At 46.4% G+C, this 19,067-nt stretch overlaps 1 protein-coding gene across 2 annotated transcripts in view; it reads left to right on the top strand.

Annotated features, from left to right (window-relative positions):
- The window catches only part of UNC5D (unc-5 netrin receptor D), a 410,127-nt gene that overhangs the window by 377,131 nt on the left and 13,929 nt on the right, over positions 1 to 19,067 (top strand). For both annotated transcript variants that reach the window (XM_083588433.1, XM_083588434.1), the window contains 2 exons: positions 11,529 to 11,693; positions 15,826 to 16,004. In XM_083588433.1, coding sequence (XP_083444559.1) covers positions 11,529 to 11,693; positions 15,826 to 16,004 — 344 coding nt within the window. The remainder of the gene's footprint in view (positions 1 to 11,528; positions 11,694 to 15,825; positions 16,005 to 19,067) is intronic.

Below are 19,067 nucleotides of genomic sequence, written 5' to 3'. Positions count from 1 at the left end.
CTCCCATCATGCCTATCTATTGGCTGTGCTGGCTGGGGCTGATGGGAGTTGGAGTTTACATCTGGAAAGCTAACCTTGCTCTGGACTATAAATTACAGCTCTTCTCTTTTGCGTTTATCTGTGAGCAGTAAAGTCAAGGCACAGTTGCAAAACTCTCTCTCTCTCTCTCTCTCTCTCTCTCACACACACACACACACACACACAGAGAGAGAGAAATTAAAAAGGAAACAAAGCAAAGTATCAGCAAGTACCGTATTTTTTGCTCTATAAGACTTACTTTTTCCCTCCTAAAAGTAAGGGGAAATGTGTCTTATGGAGCGAATGCAGGCTGCGCAGCTATCCCAGAAGCCAGAACAGCAAGAGGGATCGCTGCTTTCGCTGCGCAGTGATCCCTCTTGTTGTTCTGGCTTCTGAGATTCAGAATATTTTTTTTCTTGTTTTCCTCCTCCAAAAACTAGGTGCGTCTTATGGTCTGGTGCGTCTTATGGAGCGAAAAATACGGTATTTAAAATTATAATATATACAGTATGCCAAGTACTGAAACAAATTTTTAGAGTCACATGGGTGGCACTGTGGTCTAAACCACTGAGCCTCTTGGGCTTGCTGATTGGAAGGTCGGCAGTTCTAATCCCCGCGATGGGGCAAGCTCCTGTTGCTCTGTCCCAGCTTCTGCCAACTTAGCAGTTCGAAAGCATGCCAGCGCAAGTAGATAAATAGGTACCGCTGCGGCGGGAAGGTAAATGGTGTTTCTGTGTGCTCTGGTTTCCATCACGGTGTTCTGTTGTTCCAGAAGTGTTTAGTCATGCAGGCCACATGACCTGGAAAGCTGTCTGTGGACAAACGTCGGCTCCCTCGGCCTGAAAGCGAGATGCGCACCGCAACCCCATAGTCACCTTTGGCTGGACTTAACTGCCATGGGGTCCTTTATCTTTTGCCTTATTAGCCAATTCAAGCACAATTGAAATAACTCCCTGTCTCTTGCAGCAGCCAGTATAGTTCTATACAGTAGCCTTTATCCCTGATTTCTGCTTGCATTCCTTTTCCGATTCCTGTTTGGTGATCCTTGCAGATATAGCAGGTGACCAGTCGGTGGACTTTTGTTATGCTTCTAGGTTCGTCTCTGACTTTTGCATGCAATAACTCCAATTAACAAACAGCACTATTGTGAAATTATTATTATTATTATTATTATTATTATTATTATTATTATTATTATTATTATTTTCTACCCCGCCCTTCTGGCTGGGTTTCCCCAGCCACTTTGGGCAGCTTTCAACAGAACATTAAAAACAGAATAAAGATTCAAACATTAAGGCCTTCCCTAAACAGGGTTGCCTTCAGATGTCTTCTGAAAGTCAGATAGGTGTTTATTTCCTTGACATCTGATGGGAGGGCATTCCACAGGGTGGGCGCCACTACAGAGAAGGCCCTATACCTGGTTCCCTGTAACCTCACTTCTCGCAGTGAGGGAACCACCAGAAGCTAGACCTCAGAGCTGGACCTCAGTGTCTGGGCAGAACGATGGGGGTGGAGACGCTCCGTCAGGAATACTGGACTGAGGCTGTTTAGGGCTTTAAAGGTCAGAACCAACACTTTGAATTGTGCTCGGAAACACACTGGGAGCCAATGCAGATCTATCAGGACCGGTGTTATATAGTCTTGGCGGCCACTCCCAGTCACCAGTCTAGCCGCCGCATTCTGGATTAGTTGTAGTTTCTGGGTCACCTTCAAAGGTAGCCCCATGTAGAGTGCATTGCAGTAGTCCAAGCAGGAGATAACTAAAGCATGCACCACTCTGGTGAGGCAGTCTGTGGGCAGGTAGCGTCTCAGCCTGTGTACCAGATGGAGCTGGTAAACAGCTGCCCTGGACATAGAATTGACCTGCACCTCCATGGACAGCTGTGAGTCCAAAATGACGCCCAGGCTGCGCACCTGGTCCTTCAGGGCACAATTGCCCCATTCAGGACCAGGGAGTCCCCCACCCCCACCCACCCCCTGTCCCCCCAAAACAGTACTTCTGTTTTGTCAGGATTCAACCTCAATCTGTTTGCTGCCATCCATCCTCTAAACACTTCCAGACACTCACACAGGACCTTCACCGGCTTCACTGGTTCCAATTTAAAAGAGAGGTAGCCTTTCTTTCTGTGGTCACATAAATTGCTGTCCAGTTGTCAATATTTGGCTAGTAACTAACTGACTTGCCAATCTTGCAACTGATCGAATAAACGTAGGCCCAAACTGAATGTTTTGCAGATACACATGGCTTAGGGATAAGTAAAAATGTCTTTCTGACATTATATGTTCTATTGTGGGAGTTAACATTTGGAGGGGGGGCATTTTTCAGAATGTTCTTGGAGGGAAGATGAAATTCCCCCAACGGTTTTTGGAGACTTGTTCATTCTGGTAGATGAAGGGCTAAGGGAGAAGGGCTGGTAGCAGTAGGTGCCAAGCCCATTGCTTCCTTCAACAATGAAATAATAATAATAAAATTAGAATTGGATCCACAGTTTCATCCAAAATTCACAGATGGTGACACTGGTGAGGCTATTTTGCAGAATAATCTCTACAGGAGGACTGACATTTTCTGCCGGTTTGCAAGGAACTTGAAAAAGAACGCTTTTCCAAAAAAAAAGTAGTCAGGCAATTCATTCCTAAGAAATTTTGGCTCAGCCCTAGATAATCTTAAGTAGCATGGTACCAAAAGAAAAGGGAAGTGAAGACAAAAATAAGTAAATTGAGATACCAGCTAGTGATATTCTTCCTCAAACTGTTGCTCTCCAGATATTGCTCCATTATACCTCCCATTATTCCTTGCCAGTTGGCTGCGATTGGGGAAGGGTGGCATAATGAAATTGCACAGGACTGTATCTACACAGAGTAGACCTGTTGAAATTAATGAACCTAAGTTAAAGGTAAAGGTACCCCTGACCGTTCGGTCCCATCGCGGATGACTCTGGGGTTGCGTGCTCATCTCGCACTATAGGCGAGGGAGGCAGACATGTGGTCAGCTTGACTAAGCCGCTTCTGGTGAACCAGAGCAGCGCACGGAAACACCATTTACCTTCCTGCCGGAGCGGTACCTATTTATCTACTTGCACTTTGACGTGCTTTCAAACTGCTAGGTTGGCAGGAGCAGGGACCCAGCAACGGGAGCTCACCTCGTCGTGGGGATTCGAACCACCGACCTTCCACATCAGGATGTGCGTCTTTTGGTGCTGTGCTCCCTTGCAAGCCTGCTAAGGCTTCCCGACCCCAGCCCCCTGTCTCCTGTACTGGATGCAGTTCCCTCCGCAAGCATGGCATCTCCAGCTCCTCCTCCTCTTTCCCACTGTCGCCCTCCTCTTCTCCTTCTCCTCCCCCAGTGGAGAAGGGCATGTCAGGTGCAGGAATGTGGGATCTGAGCCCAGCCAGGGTGGCCTGGCCTGCACTGGCAGCAGTTCCCCCTTTTCCATCTCTAGGGGCTCTGGCTTCACCTCCTTCTTTGGGTGCTGAGCTCTTGTGCAATCCCAAAAATGTGCTCCCCAAAAAGGGATCTTTAGCTGGAATCAAGCAGAGCACTAAGCCTGTGTGTGAGAATAGCCCCTCCTCCCAAAAAAATTACAATGGTGTGCTGGCTTGGAAACTATAGAAAAACAAAGAATTGATTATGAAGAATAAAGGTAATTTTAACAATAAAACACAGCAGCATACCTTTACCATACTGGGTACAGAAAGCAATATTTTATCACAAGCACACATCTAACTTAGAGAAATGAGAGTTCTATATTAAAAGGGGGGATTCAGTCAGATAAGATACTTTTGAATTACCTCTCTTGGGGTGGGTGGGTGTGATGGGAGAGCTAGGACCTAGGCACCGAGCTCAGGAATCTATACCCAAAGTGATTTCAGAACTTTATTAAAGCACAGTCACAGAAATACCAAGCCTTAGGTCTGAAGTTCCTGGAGTATGTAGAATGGTTGCTCGGGGGGGGGGGCAGCATAAGGAGCATCTTCAGACAGTTTTGCAGGATGTGTTCAAGGAGAGCATAAAAGTAAAGAAGAAGCCCAAAGCAATGCTAAAACCTGCTCGTAAGTAGACTTATAGAAGGGACGCAGGTGGCGCTGTGGTCTAAACCACAGAGCCTAGGGCTTGCCAATCAAAGCCGGTGGTTCGAATCCCCACGACAGGGTGAGCTCCCGTTGCTTGGTCCCAGATCCTGCCAACCTAGCAGTTTGAAAGGATGTCAGTGCAAGTAGATAAATAGGTACCACTCTGGCGGGAAGGTAAACGGCGTTTCTGTGCACTGCTCTGGTTCGCCAGAAGCGGCTTAGTCATGCTGGCCACATGACCCGGAAGCTGTATGCCGGCTCCCTCAGCCAGTAAAGCGAGATGAGCACCGCAACATCAGAGTCATCCGCGACTGGACCGAACATTCAGGGGTCCCTTTACCTTTTTAAGTGGACTTGTAGCGAAGCCAAAAGTATGTCCAGGGAAATTGAAGAATGACCCATGAGAAGGGATCACATGAAGAGAACAGTGGATTGGGTAAAATTTTGGGTGTGTGAAAAAAGGCTTTGGTGTAATCTTAGGAAGGGAGCAGTAGATTGGGCAGGTAGTGAGTCAAGGATGAGTCATCTGGAAGGTTACTACTTGAGAACAATGAGTATAGCTTGAGGTTGTCTGACTCATTCTGCAAGTGCCATTGTTCTGTCTATATTCATTTGCAATTCTGTGGGATAACCAGCTGTTTGAAAGAAAGATCCTTTACAATTTCAAAACCAGCATCTGGTGGGCTCCGTTTTGTTTACCAGTCAATTATCCCATTACTATTATTGCAACCTGGCTTCCTGAGGAGGAATGAGCTTTTTGGATCCTCATGACATCACTAGCATAGGTGTAATGGTTATATGGGGTTGCTCGTGCGTAAGTTGCCGCCACTCCTGGCTAGGTTGCCTGGTTAAACCTTTTTCTGGCTGGACAGCCCTTCACTTCGTGGCTGTTTCAGTCGCTAGCAGTATCCGTCAGTGGGCGTTTCTTGAACTTCTTCCAGCAAAGAAGTTCTTTGATGCCAAGTCTACGCCTGCTTTCCCTGCGCGGAAGTCTTCTGCGCAGGGTGGGTGTGGGTAGCGGAGGAAGAAGATATGCAACACAGTTAATACAAGTTTCAGACCTCCTTGTTGATGAGGAGCACACTTTGCTGAATCTCTAATACTCTTCGTGTAAAACAAAAATAAAAACACAGCTCACATTGAACCTCATAACCCCAAATCTTCTTGCTACAGAGGTTTATGAAAAAACTCTGCAGTCAGATGTCCGTTGCTATGCTGGATGGCTGCTGGTATTGCCGCTCTTGTTGTTACAACTGTTGTGCGGCTGATGATAATAGACCTCTATGTCCTTGTTTCCTGTTTGCAAGCATTTGGCTGTGAAGTTGCAATTTGTTCTGTATTATTAGCTGCTGTGAACCAAACAGTCTGATAAAGCATGAAGACTGGAAGGAGCAGGGGGAGCAGGGAAAGAGAAGCCTCTTTTGGTGCTTTAGACTCTGAAGTGTCGCAACACTGAGCTGGTGAGGGCAATGGTCTTGCAATATTCCATTTAATGCCACCCCAAATAAGCTGCCTGAGGTGGCTGCCACAGTCTCACAAACAGTAGGGCTGGCCCTGCATAGAAGGTTCTGTTGGCATACTGCCAGTCAGCCTATCAGGCAGCCTATACGCCAGCTCCAGCCGATCCATTGATCTCCTGTAGAACAGCATCAATCAATTAGTGACACGAGCCTCAGACACATTCCAGGACTCGTGCACGCCCGTTTTGCAGAGTGTCCACAAAGGAAGATTCACCCAGGAGAGCATATTTTACAGCTTTATTCAATGTTGGTCAGAACAAAGGAAAAACATGACTGCTCGAGGAAACAGCCAGAAACAAAAGCTATATACAAAACGGAAACTCCCTGTGAGCAGGAAGTACGCAGGCTTGTGACACACAACAGCCTGCTCCCTTTTTAAGGTGGAACCGAAATATCCTAACAGGTTGTCCTAGAACAGGGCAGTCCAACACAAGGACCACAAGCAGTCCTCAATGCCTTTTTTGTGGCCCTCAGCACCTTTGCCTTCGCAATGTGAGGTGCTGGGCTTTGGAAAGGAGGCATGAGGGCTTTGATGGGATCCTAGAGTCCTCCTTTGCAAACCCTTGTTTCCAACTTTGGGAATAAGGCAGGAGGGCCCTAGGACCCCGCCAGAGTTGAGCATCTCCTTCCCAAAGCCCAGCACCTTTCTTATCCAGCTTTGGGAAGGCAGTGTGAGGGCTGGGGGGGCATCAAAGCTTGGCCTTGTCCCACACAAGGTAGTGTGCGGTCCGCAGGTTCTGTGTCGAGCTACTTTTGCCAGCCCACTTTGTAAGAAAAGTTGGACTTGCAACAGCATGCTCCCCATGAACATACTTGTCAGGGGCTCAGGAGCGGGAGCACAGGGGAGAGAGGAAATGGAGAGCGAAGGGGAAGAATCTGAGGGCAGCGTAGGAGAGTATGACAGTGGCCCGAGAGATTCCATGAGCTTCTCCAGCGAATCAGAAGATTCCCAGAAGGGGGCGCCGATGGTCAGGGCAAGGGGGGTCCCAGGGGGAACGCACGAGAAACAAGGAGCCAGCGGGGAACCCCAAAGCAGCAGCGGGGGATCAGGACCAGTTTCCCCACCAGAGCGTAGTGGGGGGGAAGAGTCACATGTGTCAGGGCCAGCGTCTCCTCCAGCGGGGAGAGAAGGTGAGTCAGGGCTGACCACGCCTCCAACGGAGGGGAGGTCAGTTGCAGCTAGCCTCCCCGAAGGGAGAAGCAGTGACAGCAGCAGTGAAACGGTCAGGAGGAAAGTTGCTGGCTGGGCGCGCGCGCCAAGTTCAAATGTACAGGCGCGGGGGACAGCAGGAGACCCGGATGGGGAACCAGCTCCTAAAGCCCACCGGAGGGAGGGGGAAGGCTCAGGGGATTCAGCGTCAGAAGAGTCTAGAAAGGGCGAGACCCCAACAGACAGGCGGAACCAGAGGCGGAAAGAACAGAGGAAGAGGTGGAGTAAGGCTAGAGTCTTAAACTGGTGTATGGGGGGAGGAGACTCAGACGGAGCATCAGCGGTCTAAAAGTTGAGACGTAGAGCTGCACGCTGTGGCTCTGGAAGTGAAACTGAACTTCAATAAAGACTTTCATATTTAACAACGAAGTGGCGTTGGTCCTTTGTGAGCTGGGTCCTCGGGCAGCTCTGACAATACTATTCACCCCAAAACACAAAAGAACAAGCGAGGCACAGACAGGGATGCGGGTGGCGCTGTGGGTTAAGCCACAGAGCCTAGGACTTGCCCAATCAGAAGGTCGGTGGTTCGAATCCACATGACAGGGTGAGCTTCCGTTGCTCGGTCCCTGCTCCTGCCAACCTAGCAGTTCGAAAGCACGTCAAGTGCAAGTAGATAAATAGGTACCGCTCCGGTGGGAAGGTAAACGGTGTTTTCGTGTGCTGCTCTGGTTTGCCAGAAGCAGCTTAGTCATGCTGGCCACATGACCCGGAAGCTGCACGCCGGCTCCCTCAGCCAATAAAGCAAGATGAGTGCCACAACTCCAGAGTCATCCGTGATTGGACCTAATGGTCAGGGGTCCCTTTACCTTTTTAAGTCAATCCAAAATCAGCTGGTGTGCGTCTGTGTGGGAGATAAGGCATGGTTTAGGGAAAACATTCTTATGTGCCCAAATGCAGGGCAAGATTTAGCTCATGGGCCAGAGGTTCCTCACCCCTGCTCTAATCGGACCTCCAATATGGTACACAAAAGCACCCCAGCAGAATCTTTGCCCAAGAAAGAATTATGGAGGGGGCTGGGAGTAACCCCACTTGACCCAGGCCACAGAGCACTGGAGCAAAGGTTCAGGCTAGGGGAAGAAGAGGAAGGAGGTGGGAGATGAATGAGTTTCAGGAATACAGTGGACGCTCGGGTTGCGAACGTGATCCGTGTGGGATGCACGTTCACAACCTGCAGCATTCGCAACCTGCAGCATTCGCAACCTGCAGCATTCGCAACCCACAGAGTTCACAACCCTCAGTGGTGCATCTGCGCACATGTGGGTTGCGCTTCTGTGCATGCGCAAAGCGCAATTTATCACTTCTGCGCATGTGCAATCGCCAAAACCTGGAAGTAACCCGTTCCGGTACTTCCGGGTTTCAGAGGTCCATAACCCAAAAAAACGCAACCTGAAGCATCTGTAACCCAAGTTATGACTGTACAGCAGCTCAGCTGGTAATGTAGCAACAGTAAGGTCAACAACATACATTTTTAACAACAAAAATTAATATAAACTTATAGCAAGTGATTAGGATCCTTCCCACAAGGTTGGAACAGAAGCAAGCTTTGGATGCTTTCCTTTTAGCCTGCCTCTCTCCTTTTCCTGAGATCCCTCCCAAGGGTGGCTGGTGGCTGACAATCAAGCTGGATCAGGCTTCTTCATCTGTCTCCTTCCCTTTCTGCAGGATGGACTTATTCATAGGAGTAGAGGAAGCTGTCTTAGACAGAGCCAGATCACTGGCTCTTCTAGCACAGTACTATCTACTTATTGACAGTGGACACTGAGAGTTTCAGACAGAAATCTTTCCCAAACCTACCCTGGAAATGCCAGAAATGGAACCTGGGACCTTCTGCATGCAAAACTACATGCTCTGTGGTCTTTTGCTCAGGAGGGCAGGGTCACTGGCTCAAGGCAATGACTGGAGCACACACACACACCTGGTTTGCAGCAAAGCAGCATGGTCATACTTGTGATGGAGGCAGGGAATGGATTGGGGAAAAGAGCAAGCATATAAAAATTCTGCAGTCACTTTACAAATGCAAAGGGGGCCTGCTTGTTCAACCATGGCCTGCATCTTGGCAGATTAAGGGTCTGGCTTCAGCTAGAGGATGGTTGCCAGCAACTGTTGTGAGCCTCAGTATAATGGCGGATAAAACCTGAGGTTTCCCCAGCATCCTTTTCACACTCATCACTGTTGCTGTGCTTTGTTCTAGCCTGTTCATTTTCTTCAAAATTATTTGCAGCTCAGTGACAGTCTCTTTCTCGTACTCACCCACTCTCTTCCTCTACAGGAGGAAAGGGGAAGATAATTTCTCTGGAATAAAGAATAAACCTAATTACAGTTGCTGTGCCTGTGTGTGTGTGTGTGTGTGTGTGTGTGTGTGTGTGTGTGTAGATATGTAGATATATAGATACAGATATAGATAGTTTCTACTGTTTACTTTATTACCGTTGGTGTCTCTTCCACTCACTGAGTCTGGTTCTAAATATAGTGCTTTAGTTTATCACTTTGTATAACCGAGGGGTTGTCAACCTGGACCCTACCGCCCACTAGTGGGCATTTCAGGATTCTAGGTAGGCGGTAGAGGGTTCTACGGCACAAGCCGAATCCTCCTTCCATCGAGCACTGGTGGGCGGTAAGGAAATCTTACCATCAAGAAAGATGCATTAGTGGGCGGTAGGTATAAAAAGGTTGACTACTCCTGAACCCCTAGCAAACTGGAAGGAATCTGAGACAGAGTTGCAGTTTTTGTTTCTGCTCTCAATCTCTCCCTGTGTGTGTCTGTGTGTCTCCCTCCCTCCTCCCTTTATCTGCTTCCCATTGATTGATTGATTGATTGATTGATCGATCGATCGATCAATCTCATATTCTTCAATTATTTGGGAGGCTAAGCTCTTGCACGAGATTGCTGCCCCAAAAGATGTGTTTCCCAGTTTTCCTCTGGGACTTTTGTTGAAGGCAATCTTCGAAACTGAAAAATATATTATAGGGGGCATGCATGAATTGATGCCAAGCTAGTTGTGAGTTATACAGCCTAAGGATGGGGAAGAAATTCTATTTGGGTCACATGTTAATGCAGACCTACAGAGTTCGCACATCCAGAGATGATATACAAAGCAAAATATAACAATCCCTTTGCATTCTCACTTCTCCAATTTTTTGTGAAGGTAGTTCTCTGGCCAAATATTGTGTCCAAAAATGTTAGCATTATGGGAAAGTGTGGATGAAAATGCCTGTATTAGTGAAATAACATGCAAGAATATTAGGAGAAATTGTTTGCAAAAATGCATGTTCAGAAGGATGTGCATTTAAAGGCTGATGTCTTTTCATCAGAGTGTCTTTTTTATGCAAACTGATACAGAAATGTGGAGAACTGAAGATCTGAAAAAAAGAGAAATTGAGAAAAACTGAAATTGGCCATCCCAAGCAATTCTTAAAAAATAAATAAATCATGTAGTCACCTAGTTGGTTTATAAAACAGTACAGAGTTCTGATCTGATATGGCTAAAGTTGAACCAGATTTGCTCTAGTCACCTTATACAATCCCTGTAAACCAAAACTCACTTCTCCAGCACAGTTCTGTTGATGCTGTTCCGCTGCTGTGGGGCTGCTTTAAAAGCCGTTATAACAGCATAATAATCTGCTAGTTCAGCAGCCACTATAAATTGGCACAGCCTGCTCATGAAGTTTGCTATTAATTACATCAATATTAAGATGGTTCCAGCTTCTGGCTAAACTCAGCCTTGGTCAGCACTAGAGGCAAGTAAAGCCCTACGAAGATTTTAAGACTGGAAAGTTGGAAATAAGTTGGAAGTGTCTCCATCAGAGCAAGTGGAGCAGGGGCAGCTAAAGGATGGAGAGCTGGGTTCAAATCTCTACTCATCACATGGGTGATCTAGGGCCAATTTGCTGTCTCTCCACCTAAGCTGCCCCACAGGTACAATTCTCAGACTCGGATCAGCTGCTGTTTATGCTCTGAAATCTCAAACCGGAGAATCTTGTAGCACCTAAAAGCTTATGATGGCGTGGCTTGGAGCTGACTTACAAGATCAATTGCATGAACCCTCAACTGGTGTGTGTACAGTCCTTGCAGCAGGGGTCCCCAGCCTGTGACCCATGGGCCATTTAACCGACCCACAAGCTGCTCCCCAACTGAGCTGCGAGTCCCTGCATGCTGCACTAAACCGTCAAAGCATGGCATGGGGACTCTCTTCTGTGGCTCCGGAAATCACTTCTGCACATGCCCAGATGCCGGAAATCGCATCTGCGCATGTCTGTGGCACTGGAAATTGTTTCTACGCATGCCCAGACACCCAAAATTGCTTCTGCACAGGCTCAATTTTTGGCGTCTGGGCATGCGCAGAAGCAATTTCTGGCATCGTGGACATGCACAGATGCAATTTCCGGCGTCGCGCTGCACCGGTCCGGCCCACAGAGGATCTCCATGGGAGTGATCCAGCCCATGCCCAGTAAGCCTTGCCAACCCCTGGAATATAGTTTGATGGTAGAGCTTTCTTCCCTGCACAAAGAAGATCTCTGGTTGAAGTCCTGGTGTCCCCTGGGGAAAGCTCCTGCCTGAAACCCGAGATAAATGCTACCAGCCAGTGTGGACAACACTGAACTAGGTGGACGAATGGCAGTTCCTATGTTCCTATGGCTTTTGTTGTTGTGTGTTTTGGTTTCTTACCTTGTCAACTGGTGACCCTTCTCCTCTTTCTTTTTCTCCCTAGGAAGTTCCTTTCTCTCGCGTGTGGCGCAGTAACCAGCAGCCACTCCACTGTGCCTTTTCACTGGAGCGCTACACTCCTGCCACCACTCAGCTCTCGTGCAAAATCTGTGTCAGACAAGTCAAGGGCCATGAACAAATCCTGCAGATCCAGACATCAATTCTCGAGGCGAGTTCCCCTCACCCATTCCCTACTTTGACACATTATATCTTCTCTGTGTGTAGAAACCGCAGAAATGATGCTTATAGAGGGAAGGTGAGCATTCATTCTTAATGCTGATTAAAAGTGGTCCAAACTGAACTAAGGAAATTCACCAGAATGAATAAGGATGCTTGAGGAAACTTGTTGATGTTTGCAGATGGTGATATTTATCCCTCCAACCATTACATTTGCATCTCTTCTTCTCAAAGGAGCTCAGGGTGGCAAACGACAAGGCAATAAAGCAACACAAATAAATAAAACAAAAATAAAATAAAATAAATAGAAATAAAACACAGACAAAAATACTTAGAAAATTTTATAACATCTAAAAACAGACATATCTAATCATGTGAAGGTTGCTGGGAGCAGTATCCTTCATCCACCAAATGCCTGGGTGAAGGGGAATGGTCCCCCTCTCCAGTTGTTTCTGAATGTTATTAGTAAGGGAGGCAGATGCGCCTCTACACCAGGGCGGGGAGTCCACAAACAAGACACAGTCACCGAAAAGGTCCTGTTACAGGTCAGCACCAACAGAGCCTCCCCCTGCTGATATGAACTGACCTGGCCCTCACTTCCTGGACTAATGTGTAGGTCAGGGTATAGGTCATCATTATAATTACAGTGGTACCTTGGTTCTCAAACTTAATCCATTCCGGAAGTCTGTTCCAAAACCAAAATATTCCAAAACCAAGGTGCGCTTTCCCTTAGGAAGTAATGCGAAACGGATTAATCCATTCCAGACTTTTAAAAACAACCCCTAAAACAGCAGTTTAACATGAATTTTACTATCTTACGAGACCATTGATCCATAAAATGAAAGCAATAAACAATGTACTGTACAGTGGTACCTCTGATTAACGCTTCTGGTTACAAATGCTTCAGGTTACGAGCTCTGCTAACCCGGAAGTAGATGCTCCTGGTTGCAAACTTTGCCCCTGGATGCAAACGTAAAAGATCACATAACCATAGAGTTGGAAGGGACTATGAGGGTCATCTAATCCAGCCCACTGCAATGCAGGAATCTTTTGCCCAACAAACGGCTCAGATCCACAACCCTGAGATTAAGAGTCACACGCTTTACTGACTGAATGTTTAACAGACCACTGTATTTTAATACTTTGTTGGAAGCCGCCCAGGGTGGCTGGGGAGACCCAGCCAGATGGGCAGGGTATAAATAATAAATTATTATTATTATTATTATTATTATTATTATTATTATTATTATTAACGATCCCAGCTTCTAGATGATGGAAATACAAAAACTTTCTTTAGGCATCCAGTTTGAAAGTGCAATGGGACACGTAGAAAAATAGGAAGTGAGCCTTGCCCACTTGACCACCCTGCATGCATCAATCACACTGTGATTGGCATTAGCCCGAAGGTGTCTACCTTACTCATAGGAACATAGGAAGCTGTGTTCTGCTGAGTCAGACTATTGGCCCATCTAGCTCACTACGTAGGGTTCCCACATTTTTGTTTATTTATTTACTATTTCCACATGCACACTGCTTTTCCACATAAGTGGGTTCAAAGAGACTCACAACGCAGCAGCAAGAAAAACAATCCAGTACATCATTGGAATAATAGGGTGGTTTCCAACTAAGTTCTGCTCAAAGTAGACCCATTGCAATTCATGACCCTAAATTAATCCCATCCATTAACTTCAACAGGTCCACTCTGAAGAGGACTAGAATAAGACCCATAGTCTTAATGCCAATTCATTTCAAAACATGATCATAACCACACACAAAGACCCGCAAAAACAATTTCGAAAGCAAAATACAGCAGAGATACAAGAAAAACATTGCTGGGCAGTCATTGTGTTTTATCCACAACACATAGCCAATTAAATAAATAATTCGTTTTGATATCATAGATGTTTTAACATTTTAAATTCATTGCAAAATAAACCATCCAACATGAAAACATATGAATTGGTTAAAATATATACAGTGGTTGTTGTTGTTGCTGTTGTTTAGTTGTTTAGTCGTGTCCAACCCTTCGTGACCCCATGGACCAGAGCACGCCAGGCACTTCTGCCCTCCACTGCCTCCCACAGCTTGGTCAAAATATACAGTGGTACCTCGGGTTAAGAACTTAATTTGTTCTGGAGGTTTGTTCTTAACCTGACACTGTTCTTAACCTGAAGCACTACTTTAGCTAATGGGGCCTCCCGATGCTGCCGTGCCGCCAGAACACAGTTTCTCTTCACATCTTGAAGCAAAGTTCTTAACCCAAGGTAGTATTTCTGGGTTAGCGGAGTCTGTAACCTGAAGCATCTGTAACCTGAAGAGTCTGTAACCTGAGGTACCACTGTAAATCCGAGTCAAATATGATAAGCATTTCCAATTCAATCAGATATTAACAATACCACAACCAATACATAGCAGTACTATTCCAAGTGGTATAAAAACTACCAAATCAAAGTGCATAAAACATGGGGCAGAAATGGTAGTCAATCAGGGTTCGTGTCCCCAAGGTGATGATAGTAGCACTAGTGTCCCCATGTTGAAAACCTTACAGTTTGTCTTCCTTGTCTCTCTCCTACTAACACTGATAGCACCACTAAATGTCTGTTTCATATTCACATCAATCCGGCATTGACAGGAGACTGTGCCCAGTGCACAAAAATTCACTGAGGGAGCAGGGCTCACTCCATGCATTCTGGCTTCCTCCTTCACATGTTCAACAGTTCATTCAACAACAGGCCCATTGCTTCCACATATTATTGCTTGTGTTTTTACAAGCCAGGTAGCAGCAGCTTCTCTTCAAAGTGCAGAGCTCCAAATCTGCTGCATATTTAATTAAAAACAATCAGAAAATAGGACGAACCTACAGCACTCCTATTACTTTGCATGGATGTCTCTTGTGATGTGCCATAAATGTTATACGGAAAGGCTTGTAGCACCATTCGCCTGAAGTATTTACATCATGCCAGCACCCAGAAGTCCCAGGCAAGAGGCATATCCTGTTTATTATTATTAATAGTAATAGTAATAATAATAATATAATTTATATACCACACTATACCCGGGGGTCTCAGTGCTTCCTGAATGGAGTTTATTATTGCCTCAGTGCTCCTCAAATCTGGACATAATTTACATTGTCCACATGATGATGTCCTTAGCAAAATGCAAGGCCATACTTTTTCTTTTTAAATTACATCTGGATTTCTCCTTAAATCTGATGAGTAAAACTAACCTGTTGTTCCTCTTTTTTTTTGCCAAATGAAACTCAAGTGAGGAAGGAACAGTACTATATTTTGGCATGGCCAAAATTATTATTATGATGATGATCAGCACCTATAAATTGCTTAATATTTTAAACATCTAAGCAGAGCACAATATAAAAGCAAAAGTTGTAGTATAACAAAAATACAGCTCACCTTTTTGTCCAGGGTCTTTCTGACAAATAACAGCAGGCCCCATTTTTGTGTTTAAATCCCCCAAATTCCTGTTTCCTTTTTAAAAATATGCATTTAGATTACTGTTTTACTGAAACATTATCTGCTCAGCATGGCAAAAACTTGCCAGAACAGAAAAAAATTCACCAAGTGATAAAAACTAATAGGAAGGGAAGGCAATATATTCCATAACCTGGGTGCAGCCACCAATCTGCCCTTTCTTATATCCCAACGAATTGTGCTTCCAGTAACAGGCTTTTTCTCCATCTGGTAGCCACTTTCTTTTCCTACCCAGATATCATTGTAGGATAGAACAATGCCATCATATAGCATCATTCTAAGGAGATCTCTGAGTGTATGTATTTTCTTTTCCTTAAATGGCAGCTCTTGAGATTGTTCGAAGTGCTGTTGTTGGTCAAGGTCAGCCATCCCTGAAAACCACCCAAATCACCTCCCTCAATTTTGCTGGCATTTCTACTTAGTTGTAGTGAATGTAATACATTTTCAGATTTCTCAGCACTGCTGTGACTCTACCCAGAGCCCAGTACAATGCGTGTAATGCCTGTGATTTTTCTTTAGCAAATATAACTCTTGTTTAACGGCATTAGAAAGCAAGGAACAACCCTTTCCAGTGAGCTGAACAAGCTAGACTAGTGAGAGAGCTCAACTCAACAACGGTTTTGTTTTTGTGCGTAGAATGAAAAGGAAACCATCGCATTCTTTGCACATGATGACAGTAACTTTCCTGCTCAGATGGGTCCGCAAGCCTTCAAGATTCCCTACTCCATCAGGCAAAGGATATGCGCAACTTTTGACACACCCAGCGCCAAAGGCAAAGACTGGCAGATGTTAGCACAGAAAAACAGCATCAACAGGTAATCCAATGCAATTCTGAATGGCAACCAGTCCATTGCTGTTATTGGAGCAGTGTGCTGCGACATTCCCTGCTCCCTGCCTTCTTTAATGTTCTCAGTCACTGTTGTTATATTTGCACATCAACCTGCAATTCAGACATTTCCCAATATCTTGAAAGCTGCAACATTTTAAATTATCATCAGGACACTGTTCCCAGTGTAGGGCCTGCAGGAGACTTCCTTGGAGGATTTTAAGCAGAGGTTGGATGGCCATCTGTCATGGATGCTTTAGCTGAAATTCCTGCACTGCAAAGGGTTGGACTAGATGACCCCTGGGTCCCTTACGACTCTATGATTCTATGATCCACCAGCGCCTTTCAGGAATTTCCACCTCCGTAAGGTTTGCCTTATGCCATCATTTGCTTCCTTTCAGAAGCATACCAACACCTGTTCCTAGAAGATTTTGAGGCTGCTGCTTGACAAAACGGTTGCTTTAAGTTTGAGATAATCCCCTTTATGTGTTTGGGTTCTTTTTGAAAAGAAAGAAAGAAAAGGAAACAAAATCTTAGGTTTTCATTCATTACATTTTTATGAGGTTACATCTTTATATTGTAAATGAACGCCAAATTTTTCATCCTGGTTACAGTTAATTGGAACTCGATAGAAAGTAATTTTTTTCTCAAGAAAGCAGAAGTTAATTACACATTTGCTTGAAAAAGGCTGAAACAGTACTGAGTTGTACAGTACACTGCATATTTTGTTATTTACTATTGTATGTGTTAATTCATTACATATGAGAGTATAATTCAGTGATTGTTTTTAAGTGTGGTTGGGTATGAAGGTTCTGGCTGTTGTTGTTATTAGGTAAAACCTATATCGTGTATAGATTTATATTGTAAACCACTTTACAAACAACAATGGGTGTCCGAAATGCTGTAAAACAATGTGCAAATTAAATGTGGCAGAGTAGAATTTTTAAGAGTATCAATATTGCATTGCAATATTCTGCCATGCCGGATGTCAGGGAACTGTCATCTGAGACGAAGGAGGTGAAAGGGCTCATGGAGGGTGAGAGAGACCACTCAGCGGAGGAGGGGACCAGCAGGGGGAGAAGTGGAGTTCCAAGGGAAAGTGAGTCGGAGGGAGGGCTCAGAGACACTTCAAGCGAGAACAGTGGGGAGGTTTCAGGACCTCCCGTAGGGACACCCACTCCTCGGCGGAAACTGTCACGCCGAGAGTCCAGAAGATGCGTTTCCGTTAAGGAGCTTTTATGCTGGAAGAAGTTCCGTAAACGCCCACTGTCCGATTCAACGAGCGATTGATGGAGCCATGCTTAAGGAGCTCCATCACAGACAGAGGTTTGGGGACTTAGCCAAACTCTGAGGGATCAGGATTTTACGCACAAGCAGCTCACCATCCCATCACAGCAATCGGACAGTCCCTGAAAGCAGCTTGTGCAGAGAGGCATCATGAGCAACCCAGCCGGAGCCGGAGGAGCAGCAGGAGCTGGAGAAAGTCCAAGTCTGGAAGAAAGGTACAGAGTGTTGGAACTCCAGCTAGCAATGCAAACGGCGAGGCTAGAAGAAAGGAGGGCGCAGGATGCAGAAAAGGCAAAAGGCGCTACACTAGCAAGAAAGATGCCAGGAATGGTGCAGAAGTTTGGGGGGGACCCCAGGAACTACCAAGCCTTTAGGACAGAGATGCAGTATGCTCTCGAACTGCAGTTTAACGACTTTCCCGATGAGGCATCGCGAGTGGCGTTTGTGATTGGCCATCTCGAAGGGGGGGCGAGAGACTGGGTGAGGCCCCTGATGGCAGGGAATAGTGACATGCTGAAGGACGCGAGGAAGTTTTTTCGCGCCATGGATTTGATGTTTTCCAGCGAGATTGAACAGGGACTGGTGCGCAGGCAATTGATGGCTTGCAAACAGGGGAGCCGACCGGTTCGTGAGTACTGGACTGAGTTTACAATGTTGATACATAAATTGGGGTGGGACTTATCGGCGGAACCCATTCAAATGCTCTTTGAAGAGGGGCTTTCTTCGGCGGTGAAAGACGAACTTTCCCGGGCGCCCAGGGCGGAGTCTATGGACCAGCTGACCAAATCAGCGCTGACCATTGGAGCGCGCCAGGAGGCAAGAGCCTTGGAGAAGCGGGAGGGGAAAGGAGAGCGTTGGAGGGATTTCCGCATTCCAGAGATTCCAGAACCAAGTTTCCCGCCCGGAGAGCCGATGGAAGTTGGAACAGCGCGCGCGCACGCAGTTTCAAATCCCAGTGAAGGGAGGAAGAAGGAGGGAAAGAGCGCCAAGAAATGTTATCTCTGCCAGCAGCCAGGTCACTTTGCCAGAGTCTGCCCGCAAAGAAAGGAATGGCAAGGGATGGCGGGAGCTGTTGGGGGGAAGGAGGAGGAAGTCCAGGAGCCAGTAAAAGCCAACGCCTGTCTGCCACTGTCAGGGCACTGCAGACAGGCCAAGGAGTAGTAAAAGTGCCCACTCCGGAACCTCCAAGACCAGCCCTAGTAATAGAGGTGTTGCTAGAGCTGGCAAACGGATACCCACTAAAGACCAAAGCGCTGTTGGACTCAGGCAGCTCCTGTAATTTTATGAGCAAGGAGTTTGCAGCTGAACACCAGATACAGACACTCCCTTTAAGCAACCCCCTGCAGGTCACCACGATAGATGGGAGGGAGCTGTTGGGGGGAGAAGTTAGCCTACAGACCGTCCCAATGGTTATGAGGGTGGCAAGGCACACCGAAAGGATAGCGTTCAATGTAGCCACCCTGGGAGGGGCGCCAGTCATTTTGGGAATGAGCTGGCTAGCGTTGCATGACCCGCTAGTGGGCTGGCATCAGAGAGTGGTCTCCTTTGGGTCAGCACATTGCCTGGAACACTGCAAAGAGGGAAAGGTGCCAGAAGGGGCAAAAGCCTCCCTAGCAGGGACGGAAGTGGCGGACAAAGGGAAGGTGCCCAAACAATACGCTGACCTGAGCAAGGTCTTCAGCGAAAGGGAAGCAGATAAACTACCACCGCATAGAGACTTTGACTGCCAAATTAACCTGGTCCCTGGGGCCCAGCTCCCCGTGGG

This window comes from Podarcis filfolensis, assembly GCF_964270895.1.
Source record: "Podarcis filfolensis genome assembly, chromosome: 15".
Lineage (NCBI taxonomy): Eukaryota > Metazoa > Chordata > Lepidosauria > Squamata > Lacertidae > Podarcis > Podarcis filfolensis.
Note: the sequence above shows the minus strand (reverse complement) of the source record. Positions and strands in the feature narration are given on the sequence as shown.